The sequence below is a fragment of the Rhopalosiphum padi genome, chromosome 1 (assembly GCF_020882245.1).
Source record: "Rhopalosiphum padi isolate XX-2018 chromosome 1, ASM2088224v1, whole genome shotgun sequence".
Classification (NCBI taxonomy): Eukaryota; Metazoa; Arthropoda; class Insecta; order Hemiptera; family Aphididae; genus Rhopalosiphum; species Rhopalosiphum padi.
In genome coordinates this window covers 3954604-3975796 of record NC_083597.1, presented here as the reverse complement: position 1 = coordinate 3975796, position 21193 = coordinate 3954604, and the positions used below count along the sequence as shown (strand labels likewise).

The window sequence follows — 21193 nt, the reverse complement described above, 5'->3', positions numbered from 1 at the left end:
AAAATTGTTTTTTTCTCATCTTTATCTAGATAAATTTACCGATATATTGTTGCCTGGTGGCTGGTACTCTGGATATATTTAAAATCAAATTATCAATTTTTTTTTTGGTAAAAATAAGCTAATTTTTCTCAACTAAATTGAATATGGATTGCAGAAGTTCAGTGAATCACAAATAGTTATTGTTCATTTTTTATTATGATTTATTATGTAAAAATTAAATATATTTTAAAATGTAAATTAATAAATACGTGACGTGTTTGCATACAATATAAAAATACAATGTCTTACGTCCTGTGTACACAATATATTTAGTTATTAGTGTGTATTTATATTAGTAGTTATATTAATTATGATTAGTATAAATGTATAGTGACATCTCGCGGTGAATTTAAATATAACATTTCTTTATTCAAGGATAACATAACTAATCGGACTTGCGTCAAGGACGTTATAGACGTACATTTTATCAGCAGCTGGATTGTGAATGTTGATATTGAAAATATGATATTAAGGCGTTTGATGAGTACAAGTGCAGTACACAACAGTCTATTTTCCAATCCTAAATTCGAGACCTCGAATCTTGGACGGTACTTGAAAGTACTTTGTGCGTTTTTTACGAATAATTTCGCTTAACGATCACTGGACATCACTTGTTTTCAGTCGAATTATCATCAAAGGTAAGGTATGCATTTCATTCTTAATGGACTCAGTGTTTTTTCCAAATATCGTTATCTCTATACTGTAAATGGTGTAATCCATCATAATATTTTTTTGGGTACACATTGCTTTCGGGTTATTGAATATTACCCACAATCCGTGTGTTCCATTAATAATTTACATTCGTTTTATATTTTTTAGCATATAATCCAATACTGTAATCATGGGAGCTGCCGCTTTACCAATTTTAATTTTCACTGGTTTCTGGGGTGTGGTCGGCATTGTGTTACCATTCCTCCTTCCCAAAGGACCAGATCGAGGGTAATTTATTTTTGGTCAGGTTTTTTGAACAAGAGTATATGTTAAAATACTGTATATTTTTTTAGCGTTCAACAACTTGTGTTGATGATGACAGCAGCAACTTGTTATTTGTTGTGAGTATGATAAACTAATGTTTTAAAGTAATTATACATATATACTACTTATATATTTATGAAAGATTTTTTACTTTAATGCTTTAATACTTTATCTATTTTAATATGTATTAAAATATAGAATATTTTCAGGAAAATATATGTAAGATAATTTATTGTTTGATTAAAGGATCGGTCTGTGTGTTTAGTTTTTTATGAAATTTAGTACATTTAGAATTGATTTGGCCAGGTTTTTGTGTGCTGTAGATAGTTTTAGGTCTCTGAAGTTTCTTATTTGTCTCATACCAAGGAGCAGAGGTTATTTAACATAGGCATATAGATTGAAAAGCTCTCAAGATTTTTGTATTTGGCAGTTTAGCAGTGCTCCAAAGCTTGATTCCATGTAACCAGTCTGGTAGATAATTGACTTGTGTATATCAAGTTTGTTAGTTACGGTCAATAAACATTTAAGAGAAGGCCCAATTTATGTTTTGTTTTATTTTTGCGCTCTGTATGAGTTGTTTTTAAAAAGTTAACTTGAGATACTTGAGTTCATTGGCTGATATTAGAACTAGATTGTTGTACAAAACTGTAGGGTATTCACAATTTTATAATGAAAAAGTAACTTTTTATATACTATACAGACTTAGATTTATTAACTTTTGTTTACCATCAATTAGCTTTTGAAATAATTATAGATATTTAAATGATTTTGGATCATTAAATTAACAATTCATGGCAATAATATAATACTACCATTAATATGTTATAAGCAAATATGATAAATTTCTTAAAGAATTAGTGAATAAAAATTGAGTACAAAAAAAGGAAAATATTATTTTTCAACAATATGATTATAATATATATTTTTTAATTAAATAAAAATGTATTAAAATCTGTTTGAACAATATTAAATAACATAGATAACTGCGAAAAAGAAACACAAAACATGAAGAAATGACCATTCAGTTCCAAGGTAATGAGTTGACTGGTGAAATAGAATTGGTTTGTTTTTCTGAAGGCATTCTTTTTTGTTCATGTTCAACAAAGCAAATTTTTCATCAATTTTTAAGTTTTTGGCCAAGATTTTATTCTAATTAGATGTAACTGTAAATTTTGAGACATGTTAATAATATTATTTTTTGAAGCAAATATTGCTATGTCATCAGTAAATGAGCCTATGAGAGTTTGGTTTATTATTGGTATGTCAGCAGTGAAGTTATTATAAAGGATAAGTGGGAGATCACTGCTCTGGGAACTTCCGCTTTAATATTCTAAATAGTTGAATAATAATTTTTTTGACAAACTAAAAATGACCAATTTTCTAGATTGTTAAAAAATATTATAAAGGTAGAAAGAGTTTTAGTTTTAACAGAAGCCTGTCATGTCAAACGTATAATATAGTATTATAGTAAATAATACTAAACATTATTTTATATGATACTTAAAAAATAAAATACTTATTTAACTAAACGTAATATTGCAACAAAAAACAAAAAACATTCATTAAATACAATCTCCTATGGACATTATGGTATAGGCAATATAAAAATAATTTAATTAGTAGTGCAAAGTATCAAGTGTTTCAGTTATAAAATACTAATAATTTATTATATTTTAGTTGGTTGTGTTGTTATATGGCTCAAATGAATCCACTTGTTGGGCCAAAGTTGAATCAACATACTATTCTAATAATGGCTCGTGAATGGGTATGATGTCTTGTTTATTTTTAATTAACAATTATTATAATCCATATTTTTCTTTTTCAGGGAAACTTAATACAGTAATATGAATATTGATAAGAAAAAAAAAAGAAAAATTAATCATAAGTTATTTGTTAATATTTAATCATTCCTTTTTTTTAGTTCTTTTTAAATTTTGAATTTTCCATTATTTATCTGTTATACATTTTTAGATTTCGATAAAATTCTGAAGAACAAGGATCATTATAAACTGTTTTAGTTATTTATGTATGTATAAAATATAATTTTAAAACTTATCAAAAGTGTATTTTAATACAACACAAAACCAATTTATATTAATTGGTACCCTGATTCACATAGTTATATATTATCCTAAGTTTATTTAAAAAAGATTATTTTACTAAGCTATTTAATATGATTATGAGTTTTATTGAAAAAAATTTACACAGGTATAAATCTTTAAAAAATAACATTGTATTTTTATTTTATAGGTTTAAAATTATTTGATTACAATCTGTATTTGATTTTTTAATTGTTTACATTTTATTAGACTGCTTAGGTGCTTAGAACAAGATAGTGGACAATCACAAAATTAATTTAACTAGTTCTAGCTCGTCGCCTGTACAAAATGCATCCGTGTTAAGTTTGGTTACCTATAATGCTATAATGCTAACACTTAGTGAAGGATAAAAACTATTTTTGGTTTTCTGATTTGGTATATAGATGACATTTCTGACATTTCAATTTTAATTATAAATTATAATAGGTAAATTGATTTTAATATTAAAGCAAACACCATGAAATGTTTTCTACTAAATGCTAATATTCTAAAATGTACAATATGGAGACAGCACATGCAGGGAAAATGTCTTATTAAATAATTAAATCATTTAGAATTTATCGAAGTTCATAAGATTTCCAATTACCTAATTGTCACTAAAATAAGCGATATTGAAAACAATATTTTCAATTCTGAAAAGAATAAAATGTAGGTATTGTAAGTCTACTTAAGGTAAAATTTTTACTTTAATTAAACAATTTTTTTTTAAAAAGGTAGCCGAGTGGGTACCACAAGTCTATTTTATTTTTTATTGTTTAATATTTAACTATTTAATAAAAATATCAACATTTGGATTGCTTATGACTAGATAAAATTCTCCTCTATAATTTTTATTGAAAACCCTTTCAATATGCCGTATTACTTGAAGTACACAACCATGTTTTTATGACACTTTTTTTTGCTATAACATCCTCTTAATTTATTTATTTCATTTTCTTCCTGTGGTTTTCAAGTAAAAATACATTAGACTTTTTCTAGATTCTTGTGAGTAGGAACATGATAAATCTTTAGTTTAATACAATTTTTAATACATTTTCATGGTTATGAATTCATGATTATATTTTTTGAGATAATAATGAAATAATTATAGTGATTGACTGTTAAAAAATGTTCATTAAAGTAAATAATAATAAAGTGTATAAATATAAAAAAAAAAAATACAATTGTTATAAATAGGTAGCAATTTAGATATTATAATATTTTTATAATTCTAACTATGTATTATTTTTTGGAAGTATCTCTGAGATAAATTCTATAATGCGCAATTTTACTACATTTTTGTTATTGTTGACATTTCCCAAGAGTTTCAGCACAACTTTAACGAATTTCTCATCAGAATATGACTCTTCGGGCTCAGCAGTTTTTAGAATTTTTGAGGTAACTTCTTCAACATTAAAATCTTGAGTTTTTCCTGTTAACAGTGATATAATAAATATTTTACTAAAATTTAAAACAACATTTTCTTTTACCTAATTATTAAAATTACATTATTTTAAATTGTTAAAAATCATAAGAAAAAATTTAAATGTAAAATTTTCATGAGTTTATTATATATATATATATAATGTGTTCAACATTCTTTGGACATTTTTAATTTCTTGGATGGGTACCAGATATAGGTTATGGATAATGTTTAATAGAAATAAGTGGCATTTTGCTAATTATGCATAGATAGTATAAAATTAGATGTGAATACTTTTATTCTTTTAAATTACATAAATTTCAAATAAGTTGATAAGTATAATTTTAAGTAATTAAACTTAAAAAGTAAAAAGTTATGATATGCACAAAGCCATTGTATAGTGGACCAATATTTTACTGGTGTTACTTCACTCCACTTATCTAACCTTTTCAAGTACTAGTAATTAATTCAATCTTAATAAATTGAAAAATTATTAAAAAAATATTCTGCTTCTGAGTATAAAATAAAAATGTTTGTTATCATAAGCAGTTTGGATTTTTTATGACTAAACTATTTGAAAATATATTTTTAAAATTTTTAATAATTTTTAAGTTATTTAGTGTTTATTAATAAATTAATTAATGACACTTGAATAACTAAATATTCAATGAATTAATCGTGAAATAATGGTCCTATCGATATGATTTAGGTTCATACACTCGCGAGTCATGATTGGTTCATTAAATTAATGATATTTTTTATTTTTTTTTTTAGTGTACTGTTTACTAGTACTATTACTATATCCTTACTCTTGTTAAAAGGGGTTAAACTTGAAGTCGACGGTTTTTGGTCAGGTAATTCATTCACTAAACCTGAAATGTAAAAATAATAAATTTAATATAGTCAATTTTTCATAAAAAATTATAATTAAAATCCTGAAGTCTTTTAATGTCTATTGTAATTCTGTTTGAAAAATAAGAGAATTTTCTAATGATGTAGATATTCAAGGTTGATTATATTAATTTATCAATAATCAAAATTATCAGTGCCTGACAACTTATTAGGTATCTGCAATCTGCTATAAATTATCAGTAGATATGAAAATTTATTTTTAAACAAAGTTTAGATGAAATTTAATAGAATTATTTAGCAGACTAGTTTGAAATAAACTAAATATACATAATAACTAATGTACCTACAAAACACAATATAATTAACTAATTTATTTTATTATTATGCTCTTACTATTGTTAGCAGGCCCGTATTTAAGGGAGGGCTCGGAGGGGCAATTGCCCCTGGCGGCAATATTAAAATTAGGTTTAGGGGCGGCAAAATATTGAAATGGTCAAAAATGTAAAATTTATTTGTAGCTCATTTTACCTAATGAGTATAATACGAAAATATAAAACATAATTAGTATAATAAAAAATAATTATAAAGGGGCCCACACAGTTTATCTGTGATATAAGCTGAGTAAAAATTGTACCGTTTTATACCAAAAAATAGATTTTGAATGTAGAATGTACCTAATAAAGTTATAATTCGTTATCAACTCGAATGTAAATAAAATGCTATGGGCATATTGATGTTGTAAACACATGATTCGTATTTAGTTCTACGAAACGTAGACTATGAAAAATACATACTAAAAATAGAAAATATACAGTTGTGGTTTTGCCATGATATAAGGAGCTACGAGTCTACGACTGCCGATTATTGACAATTTACACTACTATTATTAAATCAAAACACAATCATTAGTGAATTATTCGTGAACGAGTGCTTGCTGTATTGACGTGGTTTGTTAACTCTGTTAATCTATTTCATCTATTAACTAATATTATACATTTATACTAAGTGTGTATATTGATAATTAGTTATTAATGAGTTTTATTTTATATTAATGTACCTATTTACTACTATAATTGTGTAATATCAATAAAGTAAAAGAATTTCCTTTTTTTTTGGGGGGGGAGACAAATTGTATGTTGCCCCTGGCGGCAATTTTTGTAAATACGGGCCTGATTGTTAGATGATGATGGACTTGAAATCAAAAGTCTATGGTTTGATAATCCAATTGCTGACTCTGAAATTGAATAAACAATAATTTATCTAGTACCTATGCTCAGTTTTTATTTACAAGTATAGATTAAAAATTAATATACTGATTCATTTTTAATAAGAATAACAAAAATAATAAGTGGTTTTTAAATGATTATTTATTGTTTTGAATAACTGTAAAAATAGTTATACACTATAATATAAATATATAATAGCATTGATTAAATATACATAGATAGACCAAGTCAATAGAAAATATGGGAATATGAATATTAGTAGCTTAAGAATGTCAATAGATATTAAATGATTACAGTATTGATGTAGGTACGTCATAGGTACCTAATGTGTTTGATTTACTTAGCACAACACAATATTATACCTTTACAACTTTTTAGTATTAATATGTAGAATGTAAATATTTTTTTTTATTGGAAAAACGTGTATAGGTTTTTTGGGTTTTTTTTTAGATATAGGTCCACAATAATATTAGTTTTTACATATTATTGTTTATATTAAATTTTAAATGGTCTAAAAATGTATTTTTATAAACTGAAATAGTACCTACCTACATTAATAATTTTAGAAAAACTAATTAGGTACCTAGCTTAAAATATACTCGAGGGGGAGACTAAGCCACTAATATTTATAGTTAATAATAATAAAATAATTTACTTACCAATTATCATTCCTGATATTAGAGTTTTTAGTGATTCACCTGTAGTGAATTTGTGAACTGGAAAGTCATCATTATTTACCTCATCATTATTTACGATTGTAATTATTGAATTAGACTCCAATATTATGTTATACTTGTGCTTGGTTTTTTTATAATCTTTATGAACTTCTCTTAACTTACAATTTTTAATTTGTACAACATTGCCAGTCTAAAGTAACACATTGTTATGAAATAAAATCATGTTGCAATAACATAAAATAATAAATACAAAATTACCTATTTTTGGTAAGTTAGTAGGTACATGTTTGTAATCATTTAAATTTCAAAAGAATTTATTCTTGAACAATGTCAGGGTACAATTTTTGTTTCCTTTCTCTAACCAACTATGCGTTAACAAATATAAAATATATTGACTTAAACCCCATAATTAGCGTGATTTATGTAATTTAAGAGTAAATTATCTATTACCAAAAATTTAGAGTATCTATATATTATTATTTTTAAAGGTTTGAGTGGTATGACATATCGGTTTTGTTTTTATTTATTATTTGACTTTAAAAATGAACATTTTTATATACATTTTAATTTTTAATGGACAAATTGATATGTCTTACACTCAAAAATATTATTTTCTATAATTTTTGTTTATAGACGATTTTTTTTCAAAATTAGGTACCTACTTATAAAATAACCCATAAAGTGGGTTTGTGGAACAAAGAAAGAGTGAGTGAGAGAGAGAGAGAGAGAGAGAGAGAGAGAACATAAATAGTATGCTGACATATTTGTATGTAAAAAAGACTAAGGAATAATGATAAAAGTCAATAGGGCTGTATAAATAATGTGTATTTTTTATATGATATTAAAATTTACTGAATAAAATATTTATGCCGTGGTAATTTAATGTCTACACACACATTAGTTATTATTTCAGAGTTTTGATTGTTTTGAAAATATTATTTTTACAAAGGTATTTAATTTGATTCCATTGCAAAATAACATTTTTGAAAAATTATATTTTCTAGAGTAGGTACGTAATAAAATTTGTATTAATTAATATTTTATTATTTATTATTCCTATTATATATAATATACATATTAATTCATTTTTATATCTGTTGATGTATACGTATATTTAATATGGTAAGTAGACTGTTAAAATTATGTTGTTTATATAGGTATATAATCTATTTTTATTTTTTAGCCGTTATTACCTGTTAGTATAGACTATAATTTCAGTCATTTTTAACAATTTTATTTAAGATGGCTCTCTCAAACTAACATAATATGTTGACGGGCGACTACGAGTTGGTACCCAATTGTCGAATTGGTTCCCGCCGTTTCCGGCTTGTCTACAGGTTAATATACGAATTGGTTCCCGCAAACTTTCATGATAATACAATAATCTTGTTAAATTAACTTGTCAAATTATTATGATATATATTTATTATTTTAATCAGCAACAATTTCCGTCTCATTTTATACATACTAAGGATTGTATAGAATTCCTATAAATATATAAAATATTAAATACTTCAAACACTATTTAGAATACCGAATACTTAGGTATGGTATTGTTAAAAATGTTGCTCAATAGAATATATTCATATTATACGCAACATACGCATATTGGTCAATAAAAATATTTTTTTCTCTACATCAATAATAATAATTAAGTGAAACTAAACAATTACCAACTACTAGATTATTGACTAGATAAAACTAGATATAAAATTATATTTATAAACTTTCCCAGACATCTTAAAACCTAATAAAATATAAGATTATTGATTTGTACTTTATATGTTGTACATGTACTAGAAAGTAATTATTTCGGGAACCAATTCGTACGCTTTATTTGACCAGGGAACCAATTCCGCATTACCCGTGTACAGACTTACTTATTAAAGGTTGGGTCAGAAAAGACTAGTATGTTAAATGTTAATTATTTTTCTTTGTAATGCTTAGTAATATATAAACATCAAATTTTGAATAAGTAGGTAGTTGATTAGTGAAAAGTATTAAAACTTAGATGAGTACCTATAATAGGTTTCACGTAAAATTTGTTGTACTTGGTCAATTACTTTACTCGTAGAAAATATAAATATATAACTATTCAGGAGTGGATTTGAAGCTTGGAGGGAGGAGTAGCGAATAGGGATATTTTTTAGTGATATATAAAGTACAATGAAGACTTGGCCGTAATTTAAGCAATTTATGAAAAAACTAAAAAAAAAAAGTACAACGCTTATAAGTTATAATTAACTAGGTACCATTATTTAATTACCTATATAATGGCTATAATTTAGTATAAAATTTCAATTAAAAATCCCAAGGGGGGGGGGGGTAATCACTATGTAACCCTCCATAAATCCATCCTGTAACTAAATGAATTTCAAACCAATTATTTAATCGTTGAAAGCTTGATATTTAAATAAGTAAACCTATCAAAATATTCCCAAAATATTGTTAAAAACGTTTTCAAATAATTTGACTTAAATATACTTAAATAGACCTTATGAAAATTATAAGTACCCATTGAATATTATTATAATCCATAATATAATATATTAATATGTATTTAATTCTAAATTTCAATTTTTGTCGACATTTCAATAACAATTTATTCCGTATCTAATTGTTAGAAAATTAAGCCTTTGATTAAATTAAAAATTAGCTGTTTTTAATTTTCAATTAAAATGTCGACATAAATCAAGTAATAAATAATAATAAATATATTTACACATAGCTGCTTATATATTTCATCGCAGTTATTAAAAGCTACAACTTCTATCTCGGAACTGTCATCATAAAGTATAGAATTGAGATGCTTTCCATCCTTATTTCTATTATTTTCTACTTTGAGGTACTTAATTTTTCCTTTTACAATGAAACTAATCAAAATAATAATGACTTTATTAGTTTTAATGTCCATATTTTAGTTAGTTTTTACTTACGCTTTTTTCATATAAGATTTATTTAAATTCTTGATTTTTACCGCTTGCATTTTGCTTTATGTAAACTGTCAACATAAACATCACAAGATTAAAATATTTAATTTTACTTATCACAGCTCAAGAGTTGGCAGTGTATTATGCGCAATTCAATGGAAAATAATGTGTAGACATGGAGAATCTAAACACCTATAGTTGAACTGGACTACGAACAACTTTATTCTAGATTCTTAACGAATTAGGTATAGTAGGTATTGACAACATTTTAACTATGTTCAACTTGTATTTGAAAATTGAAATAATATCTCTGATATTGTTAAACAACTGTAGTAATGCCAATATAGGGTACGTATGTAATATATATATATTTATTATTTTATCAAAACTAAATGTTTAGATTTATTGACAAAATATTCAAAGTGTAAATGAATGTAAATTATTCAAAGTGTAATTAATTTAGTAAAATAGACTAAGTCGTAATGACTGATTCGTAATGTCGATGAGTGACGTGAAGGTGTTCGTGCCGGCTCTGGTAGATCACGTCTGTCGGAGTCCTCTCCAGGGCCTCCTTGCATGGTCAGTTTCCCCCTTCCTACTCTTCTTCTAAAGGGTTTTCTGGTCAAAGGATGTGACTCATTTGTTGTTCATGAGCTGTTTACGTGGTTTAGGATTCCGCGAACGTGCAATGACCTAGAATCTAGATAGATGCGTGGCAACTGGCAGGATGTAGCCCTTTTCGTATATATCCATATATGGTATTTTCTGTCATATTACTATTACTGCGTAGTTTTGATATGAACCAATCTGATTCGTTCTTCTAGCGAGCGATTAATATTCTAATTTATAATAAAAAGCTAGTGTATTTCAGTAGGCTGGGTTCCTTAAGCCTATTCTTTTATGTTGTCTTTGAACTCCGCTTTCTTAGTATTTTTTTGGCACTAGTCGCGAGATAAATTCGGGTGTTTTATGCCCCACTAGTCGCTTATATACACAAGTGTAAACAGTATTATTATTATTTTCTATTGCTATTTCTATAGAGCGTAGAGGGTTTTATTATTATATATTACTATTATTATCTAAGACATCAGAGCACGTAGCAATACCTATTCGAAATAATGAAGATAAATTAAGTAAACATGAATATATTATAATCATTTCTCATTAAATAGGTGTAAACTAAGATACTGATGAGTATATACACTTATAAATTTGATTAGATGTTAAGAATTTTTTAATAATACTGTTAAAGACTATATTATAATATATATTATATATTTTATTATTGATTATAATTTAATGATTTTATAAAGACTTACAACTAACCAATAATTATGGCTTAATGTACCTAGGTATAGATACAACTGGTACAAGTTATAATGCTGGCGTATATTCATTATAAATTAATTAAAATATTTTATTATCAATATATATAGTAGAGGACTAGAATACTAGATAGGTATTCGTATGTATTTACTCGAAAATCGTTATAATATAATATTTCTCCGTTAATCATCATGATCGGCGATCGGACTATTGTTCAATAATTGTTGTTTTTATTGTTGAGTAGCTAATTAAAGTGTTCGTATCGCAAATGGAATTATTTTATGCATCAATTAATGCTGAATAATATGGTAATAAATAACGCTCATTACCGATGTACACATAAGGCGGATAACTACGCTAGGCTCTGAAATAATAGCGAGATCGTGAAAAAATTGAAATTTAATTTAGGTTGGCTATATAATATAATGGCTTGTGTGTCTACACATAACTTTAAACGACATACGTCGTATATGAATTGCTAGTTATAAGTTATAATTTAACGCGGTTTTATAATTAGAATTGATAATCGGTAAAAATGACACAGAAAAAACTACAGGTAAAAAACGACACGGCAATAAACGACAAAGTGAAAAACGTTAATTTTGGTTAAAAGTTATTAAAATAATTGCTGTCATAAATACAATTATTTTTAAATATACATAGAAATTGGAAAGCAAGCTTGTTGAAATAAACTTTACATTTGAATTAATTTTTGCACTTTTGATTTTGATTTAATGATGTTATAATACCTATATTAAATATATAATAATATAATAATATGTAAGTTGTATTTGTTAATACAATGATACCTGTGGACTGCGATGAACCAAATTTTATCGTTAAAAATGTAACGTTCATTGGGTATATTACGAAAAAAAAAATAAAACAAAAATACTACAGAATAAACTCAAAACATTACGTGAAGAATATTTAAGCGGGGAAAGGGATTTACCAATTTTTTTTAATAGCAATAGCATATACTAGGTATTCGATATATATGATTTATTTTTATAATTATTTAATTATTTAACTTAACTTATAATATATCTATACTTTAACTAATATTTGGAAATTTGAAGTAAAATGTATTTGACGCTTTTTACTCTTGTCGTTATTTTTCGTGTCGTTTTTTACCTAGATTCTCAGAAATATATGCAACGTAATAAAAGTAATTACTTTAGGTAGGTACTAGGTACTAAATAGTAAATTCTACTAATTCAAGTATTCAAAACAATGTTTTTTATGGAACAAATAAATAAACCTATCGTTTACGTGTTTTCAATTTTGTTTTAAACAAGCACCTACCTATATGTATATTATAGTAACACATAATTCCTGAGATATTTATGGGTTAACAATAAAAAAAATAACACGTCATGCAGATATGTAGGTGATTGTAGGCACAAAGGCGAATATCCCTAGGGTCTCACTCCCATATTTATCAGTGTTATTATTATTTAAATATAATACTTATATGTATATTACCATGTAAATGTGTGCGATAACTTACCCGACAATCAGACGTTGCTGGTTTATATATGTATATTTCTGACGCTCTGTATTATTAGGTCGACGTGACTATGCACATGCAACAACTACGCTGATATTATTGACTGGCGAGTGCTGTTCAAGTAATCGCGAAATCGCTGGAAAATAGTGGACTGAACGACGTGACGCTACCAAATAAACTGTCAAATAGGCAGTAAAATCTCGAAAACCGTTTGGCGACCAACGACCTTGGACGACAAATGACGATCGAGACTGGCTGTAATAATAGTTGGACATCAATAGAACTAATAGTATAATATTAACAGCTATAGTATAATATATTTAAGCAATTCAATTCCCTCTAACCAAATTATTTATATAAATATATATATATACGTGCATTTTCTACGGCCTACAAAAATTCTAAACCGCACAATACAGTTTACAATAATTAGTTTCTTTTGTGCATCTTATAATATTTATATAATCTTTTTATAATAGCACTACGGTTTACATTTTTCACGACCACATTGAGCACGGACCAATTAACCAAACGATAGGAATCCAAAAAGCGTCAAAATACAATACAATATACGATTAAAGAAAACCGTGTAGGTACAACTACACGTTGTGATTTGTATTGCTTATTAAATACATAGGTACACCCATATACAACACATATCTAAGGCGTTCAAATGACGGTCAAGCACATTATCGTTGAATGCCGTAGGTATTATATTAGCGTCATTACCAGAAAAATTACAAGGGAATGCTCTCTGTTCCACACCCAATTGTATAAAATTCTTAGCCCCGACTAGGGTTGCCAACCTGCCGGTATTTCACTTCGATAGACTTAAAAAGCCGGTTGCCGGTATATGAACCTATCATCGGCCTATAAAAAAACCACCAGTGTTTGAATCCGATCGAGTTTCGACGAGAGATCGATAAAAATATATTTGATCGTTTTTAAGTTATTACCGAATGATATATATTATATTAAATAACACAGAATTTACTAGTTCGGAACAATGGGTAAAATTTTCAGCCAAATGAATAGTTTGTAGACAGACGAGAGTAGTTGTTTGGAACTTTTTGGGAGTGGATGCGGTTAAAACCGAATTAGTTTTAAGAAATATACATATCTAGAGTTATTTGATGAAATTGAAAATGCAAAAAACATATTAAACGCTACAAAAAATACTTCTAAATATACTTATACAAATGTATAATTTATTTTATTATTTTACACTTATATTTTTTTATTTTAAAATAATTACTTGTCCCTATCAAAGACATAAAAATATTTATATATCTATGGTCCCTATGTTTACCATAAATCCATGGTAAATTATGTCTTTTTTTTCTTTTTTGGTACTTTTGGGCCGGTATTTAGCAAATGAAAAGTTGGTAACCCTAGCGACCTAGGCCAACTCAAACGCAATACATAATTTAACTAAGTATCTAAAAAATCTAATAAGTACAACAAAATATGAACTATACTGTCTACACTTAAGTTCAAGTAATGCACTTGTACCTATTATAAATATATATATATATATATATATATCAAATATAATATTGTAACAATTCAAGTTACTATGTCAGACCAATGACCACCACAATTGCCGAGTATTTCTTTGATAAATAAAAAAATCAAATACTACATACAGTTCAATATTTTTTTAAATTATACTAAATATGTTACTAAATATGTATTTATCAAATTTCATATTTTTCTGTATAATATTGTCATTTTTTTCCTTAAAAATTAAGACGAAGTCGTACCCGCTGTGTTGTCTCCGTCTTACACACGTACGACATAGACAAAACGCATTTACGCAGTCCAAGTAGAAGTCGCTGAATTTTGGTTATAGAGTAATTAGTAGGTACCTATTATAAAACTAAAAAATGATAATATTTTGGAAAGCAAAACGATGAGTTTTTACGTAAGACGAAGAGTTGAAGACAACACATACGGATGCAACGTCCTCTTAAATATAATTATGTTATATCATACAAAATAAATACAAATCATAAATAAATTACATATGTATTTCAAAGAGGTAGCCGGTAGGTAACCCGCCTAAATACGTATTTTCCATTTTTCAAAAATGACTGGATATTTGATAAATAATTTAGTTAATTCATAGTAAATTTTAATATTGATACCTACGCTAATAATAATAACAATTTTACTAATATTCTGAATTGAATGTAAATAATAGATGAAATTAGAATTATTTAAAATATTGTAATATTGATACAATAAATAATAATAATAGGTAACTAATAATTTTACAAATCACTAGAATTGAAAAATAAATATAATAACTATCATACCACTGGTATCCGGTGAGCGGTACTATAAATAACATAATATTTAATAATATTAAACATATTTTCAATATCTCTTTTAATTATTAATTAAATAACTTAATATTGTTAAATTATAGTTCTACTGTTAATTATTGTTAATACCTAATTATTATTTTTATGTACTGTTAACAACCCCTCTCCTTAATAATAATAATATAATGTATAGTATAATCATGCACCTTACCTTTTCGCTGTAGTTTTATGAGGTAACACAAAATAAAAAACTCTAAACACGCGAATCCAAATAAATATAACACTGATATTGATATATCTCGTTAAAAATAGGCTCAGTTGTCGTTCGCAGGATCTGATATGTTGCTGATATGGCTGCACCGCTTGTACTGGACACTGGTCACTGGTGAAAAAGGCTAGGTGTTCATGCCGGATTGCCGCCCACAGTGACTGGCGGTTTTATCAAGGACCTCTGCGTTACGAAGAAACTAGTTTCTTCTTGGCGACATAGACCCTTATTCGGCCATCCCTCGTCTCTGGCAGCACACATACTTAACCATACTTCCTGCGCTACATTGTTACAAATACCTACGTGAGTTTCTACGTATTTTATTAGGATACAATGTGAATCGTTTTTTTTTGAACGATTTATATTGAAAGGAACCTTATAGGAACCACTATCTGCGTGCGACAACGTGTTCATTATATTATTTTATTATCTTTAAACTGTTATAAAGTTATACAATAATATGACAGTATTACTGTATTAGTATACTATTACATCATGATTTTTATATTTTAGTACATTTGTACATTTAAATTTAAAAGACAACAGTAACATAACACAATAACATCAACATTAAATTTTATATAAAATCTTTATCATTGTAATTATATTATGTCACTATTATAGAACAACTATACGGTACTCATAGGCGTACGCAGAATTCGTTTATGGGGGGGAGGGTTACCATGTATGTGCATAGTGCGTGATCCTAGTCTAAATGTAATATTCCATAAAATAGAAATCATTATACATGTTTTACGGGGAGGGGAGGGGGGTCTAGGGGGCTTAGCCCCCCTATAAGATTTTACTTTATAGCCTCAATTATAGCCTTCAAATTATTTTTAACTTTGGATTTTTAGGACTCTAACCCCTGTAACTATTAAGTCCTAGTTATGCCCATGGTTAACCGGGCGAGACCGTTTTCGACCAAAAACTTACCCTTCCCTTATTTTCAGCCAATTCACTTTTCTACCAAATTTTAAAAAAGCTAATTCCCTTTTCAGCCAAAACAAAAATGTACATAATATATGTAAAAAAATTATAGGTATACATATAACTTGTTACCTATAAGTTGCATAAAATGTTGTAAAATAAAATATAGACAATTTTTTTAAATATAAGAATATCTATATATTAACAATATTTTCATGTTAATTGTTAATATGTCAATATGTACAATATTATAAAAAAAAAAATTAAAGAATAATATACAATTTTTGTCAATAATTATTAAGTATAATAGTAATGTGTATAATATTATATAAAAAAAATAGAATAGTATACTATATACCTATATATTATGATAGTTGCCAATTGCCATCACAATTCACAATCAAACACGAACACAGATCAAATAATTAATAATATATATTATATTAATTACGAGGTTTTAATAATTTTTGATATGTATAAGTGTATAACATAAAATATAATATATAAAACGTTTTGTGTAATTTTCAAAATTACCTATTTTATATCACTATTATACTCAAAAACTGACAATTATACATTGGTGGAAATCGGGGAGGGGGGCTTGAGGGGGCTAAGCCACCACAAAAGCCCACCAAGCCCCCTCAAACATTCTTGCAAACATAAAAATGTTGTAGTTTAATTTTCATATATTATATTCTTAAAAAACAAGAAATATAACACATAATAATTTTTATATTATAAATTTGTTTGTAGAATATTTTACATAATATTTTATCGTCTGTTGGATAAAACAAAATTTATAAAATTATATTAATTTGGAAATACAATATAAAGGTAATAATTTTTCACAGTTAAAAAAATAATTATTTTTTACTAGATTTTAATTTTGACTGGTAGATTACCGAAACTGGAGAACGGGTTTTGTTATTTGGGGTCTCATTAGATTCACATAGTCTAGGAGAAGTGCTGTGAAGATTTTCAGAACTTTATCTTCAATCGTTAACTCACTACAAAGCTATAAAGCTGAAAAACATAAAAAAAAACTCTCAATAAAATGCGTTTTAATTTTTTTTGAAGCTCTGTAGTGAATTAATTATAAAATATAAAGTTCTGAAAATCTTCACTGTCACTTCTCCTAGCCAATGTGGATCTAACAAGACCTCAAACAACAAAATCCGCTCTCCGGTTTTAGAGATCTATCTCACTAAATGTAAATTAAAATAAAATCCATTATACATAAATATTGCATACAATTAATACATTTCTAGCGGCTTTGGTTTATGATAAAAAATCGTAGCCCCCCAACTTTTTCAATATATTTCGGCATATGCAACTATATATACCTATATTATTATTTTATTTGTTTATATAATATGATACGCATATTGTGACATATTAACATACAAATAATGTTAATATATAGATATACTTCAATTTTAAATTATTTTATATATTTTATTTTAGGTATAAAATTATATATATTATAAATAATTTTACAAAAATTATATACTAATTATTTTATTTTTTTTACAGCAACTTATGAAAAAAATCTTGTATTAATTGAATTCATTTTTCAAACTTTTTGATTGAAAAAAAAATAATGAAAAATTTACGAGTTACGAGGAATCATGTATTAAATTGTTATGCATTATAAGTACAAATACTACAAATTAACATTTAAAAATACGTGCATTTCACGAACAAGCTGCCAAGCTCAATGGGCCCTATTATTTCTACATTATAATATATAACATATATCTGTTTAAAATTAAATAATACATAATAATAATAATAATAATTATTTTTTACAAAATATTTTGACGAATTTTGTCAACATTTGAACTTATATACAGTTATTGTGAATTGTGATGACTAGGTATTAGATAGTAGGTACCTATGAATTTTTGATATTACGTATTTAATAATTGTATGTTGTATGTTGTATGAACAACTTATGAAGATTTTTGATTTAGTTTTTAACTTATCTTTCAAAAATCTTCTGTCTGAAATATTGTGGAATAATTCGTTATTTTATACATTTTCTAGAATCTAGATTAAGTATTCAACATATTTTATTATAAATACGTTAATAGTTTAATTTAATTTTTTAAGCTATATTATTTTTTTAATAGGATTGTTTATTTTATCCGTCAAATTTTTAATCCATTGGATATTTTAAGATTTAACCTAAATTTAAAATTTATGTTTTACATTATAGGTACCTATATCATATGAATTATAATAATATATCGTTACCACTGAGTACTGACCACTGTTACGGAAATTTAATTTTCTTTAATATTATAATATATATATACTAATATACTATATAGGTATTAGGTACCTACCTAGTCTTATAATAAAATTATAGTTATATCTTGATATCCATATCCAATAATGAATCAGGAAATATTTTTGGTATGGATTATAAATTGCAACTTACAATCAGGGCCATCCTTAAGATTCATGAGGCTCGGGGCAAAAAAAAAATTAAAAACATAACATACATTTCTATTACCTATAAGTATCTTCATTTTTATAATTTTTACATTTTAGAATACTCGTGTATATGCATATTTTTGTTTGAATACATTTTTTTACATTTGAATATTTGTATATACCTACATTTTTTTTTTTTTGAATAAATTATAAATTATTAAGTATATCTAATCTAAGTAAGTATGTATAACCTTTTTTGGGTCGAAATAAAAAATGTGCGGTTTTTGGATACAACAATTTTTAAAACTGTGCGATTTTAACCTATTAAATGTGTGCGGTTTTATTTTGTACTTTATTAAAAGTGTGCGGTTTTAGGGTTTTTCGCCAAAATTGACCTTTCCGTTTACCGCCAGTAAAATAATATATATTTCCTTTTTCCGCCACCACAAATTTCAGTTTCTATATTTTGGTAACCCCTTACTATACTATGTAAACAAGTGGAGTTATTAATAATATTGGTAATGATTTTGTAAATAAAAAAAATAATTAGGTATTCAATATTTAATTAAATATATGATTTTATAAAAACACATTCAAGTGATACTTAATATTAAAATTATATAGAATATTGTATAATGTTATTACAAAAAAGTCTATTTTACGAATTACGACAAAAAACATCATAGGCAAACATTTATTTATTTTATTTATTTCTTATAGTTATACGTTATTGATTTTACAAAAGTATATCGGCATATTTCTCCCCTTTTATACTGATCAATTAAATACTGGTTTTTTTTTGTCGTTTTAAAATTTGATTTCGCGGTGTTTTTTGTTCATCGACGCTTCTTAATTTGCAATAAACGTCAGTTTGGTCTTCTTCGATTAAAACATTTAACCATTGTAAAATAGACGGTGAATGTAGATAAAAAATATTTTTAAAATGTGCATGAAATGATTCACAGGCGTTTGTTATGCGTGTAAGTTCTGAAGATGCAAGTACCCAAAGCTTTGGAGAATAAATACAATCTTCAGAAATATATGTTTCTACAAAATAGTTAGCAAACTTTTGTAGCCTTTCATCAATCGGACACTCACTCATAAAGTCCTCGATGAAACAATCACTTACATCTTCCGGATTTAGAAATAATAAGCCAAATAAATTATGTAACTATTTACCAATTTCAGATGACTCGTCTTTATACACACTTGATAAGCCAATTTCTTGTATTTTACGGTATACCAAGACTGGGTTAAGTGAAATCGACATCCTGAAATATTGGTTTGCGTCCACATTTCAGAAACTGCATTAATTATAGCCCTTTCTAAGTCCACAGTTATGTTGGTGGGAGAAAAATTTAACCCCAAGTCCTTACACATTTTGCTTATTGCACGAAAAACATAAGTATACGTTTGTTTACATTTATTTGGTAATAAGCAAAAAACTAATGGAAAATAGTAACCATTAAAATATCCATGAATCGAAAAAAATTGTAAAAAAAACCGAGCAAGTACTATAATCGAAAGTTCCATCCATATAAATATTATCAACTGTTGATAAAAATCTAAGATTTGTTTCACATGAAAATATTATTATATTTTCTTTTTCGTCATTGACCAATAAAAATTTTTCATTTTGTTTGGTTTTCACGTCAATCGAATTGAGTACCTACGTTGTGAGCATCAGCTTTATTAATAGGATTTTGAGGCATAATTTTGCGTCGGTTTTCATAAATATTTTTTCGAATTCTATTTATATCGTTAATGGTTATATCTGATGAATTACAATTTTTTCCGATTAGTTAGAATAATTTTTTTAGGTCTGGTACTTACATTTTCAATAGCTTTTCTTTTACATGCTGTATTTAGAACCTGCTTTTTCAATGCTTGGCGGGAATATTCATCATGGTTGTGATGTGGTGTATTTGTATTGTTAATAATTGTATAATTTTCATCTGTATAAACTTTTGCTGTACAGTTTTTAGTTGTACACCGCTAACGAATAAGTCCTTTATTAGATGAACTAATTCGAAATTTAAAATTATCTAAAATCAACTGCTTTTTACCACGATTACTCTCAATTATATTTTCAATTGTGCGGAGCGTACTCTTTTTATCACGAACTTCAACACAAACTAAAATGTAGTAAGTATCGTAAAATCTATACAAGTATAAAAGATCAAACCAGAAACG

The 21193-nt window shown here is 26.3% G+C and overlaps 2 protein-coding genes across 6 annotated transcripts; one reads left to right on the top strand and one right to left on the bottom strand.

Moving 5' to 3' along the window:
* The first annotated feature begins 497 nt into the window (after window positions 1-497).
* On the top strand, window positions 498-3075 carry LOC132917096 (V-type proton ATPase subunit e 2-like). 2 transcript variants are annotated; one of them, XM_060977653.1, is made up of 5 exons: window positions 498-682; window positions 859-978; window positions 1044-1091; window positions 2692-2779; window positions 2840-3075. In XM_060977653.1, exons 2-5 carry the CDS (start codon window positions 881-883, stop codon window positions 2855-2857), a joined length of 252 nt encoding a protein of 83 aa, XP_060833636.1. In that variant the 5' UTR covers window positions 498-682; window positions 859-880; the 3' UTR covers window positions 2858-3075. The 2 variants fall into 2 exon arrangements, with proteins under 2 accessions (XP_060833636.1, XP_060833634.1); XM_060977651.1 differs by having other exon boundaries at window positions 500-677.
* A 106-nt stretch (window positions 3076-3181) lies between these two features.
* On the bottom strand, window positions 3182-21142 carry LOC132917094 (uncharacterized). 4 transcript variants are annotated; one of them, XM_060977648.1, is made up of 7 exons: window positions 20834-21142; window positions 13037-13291; window positions 10207-10271; window positions 9993-10143; window positions 7253-7460; window positions 5325-5387; window positions 3182-4524 (listed from the first exon to the last, which is right to left on the bottom strand). In XM_060977648.1, exons 3-7 carry the CDS (start codon window positions 10254-10256, stop codon window positions 4328-4330), a joined length of 669 nt encoding a protein of 222 aa, XP_060833631.1. In that variant the 5' UTR covers window positions 10257-10271; window positions 13037-13291; window positions 20834-21142; the 3' UTR covers window positions 3182-4327. The 4 variants fall into 4 exon arrangements, with proteins under 4 accessions (XP_060833631.1, XP_060833630.1, XP_060833632.1 ...); XM_060977647.1 differs by lacking the exon at window positions 20834-21142 and adding an exon at window positions 15575-15871; XM_060977649.1 differs by lacking the exon at window positions 13037-13291.
* Between the last annotated feature and the right edge of the window lie 51 nt (window positions 21143-21193).

Bases quoted from the DNA above. Each gene is read 5' to 3' on its own strand.
- LOC132917096 (XM_060977653.1), top strand. From the start codon at position 881: ATGGGAGCTGCCGCTTTACCAATTTTAATTTTCACTGGTTTCTGGGGT. The intron at 979-1,043 runs GTAATTTATTTT...ATATTTTTTTAG, and splicing joins CCCAAAGGACCAGATCGAGG to CGTTCAACAACTTGTGTTGA. The intron at 1,092-2,691 runs GTGAGTATGATA...ATTATATTTTAG, and splicing joins GCAGCAACTTGTTATTTGTT to TTGGTTGTGTTGTTATATGG.
- LOC132917094 (XM_060977648.1), bottom strand. From the start codon at position 10,256: ATGCAAGCGGTAAAAATCAAGAATTTAAATAAATCTTATATGAAAAAA. The intron at 5,388-7,252 runs GTAAGTAAATTA...TTTACATTTCAG, and splicing joins AATATCAGGAATGATAATTG to GTTTAGTGAATGAATTACCT. The intron at 4,525-5,324 runs GTAAGGATATAG...CACTGTTAACAG, and splicing joins TTTAACCCCTTTTAACAAGA to GAAAAACTCAAGATTTTAAT.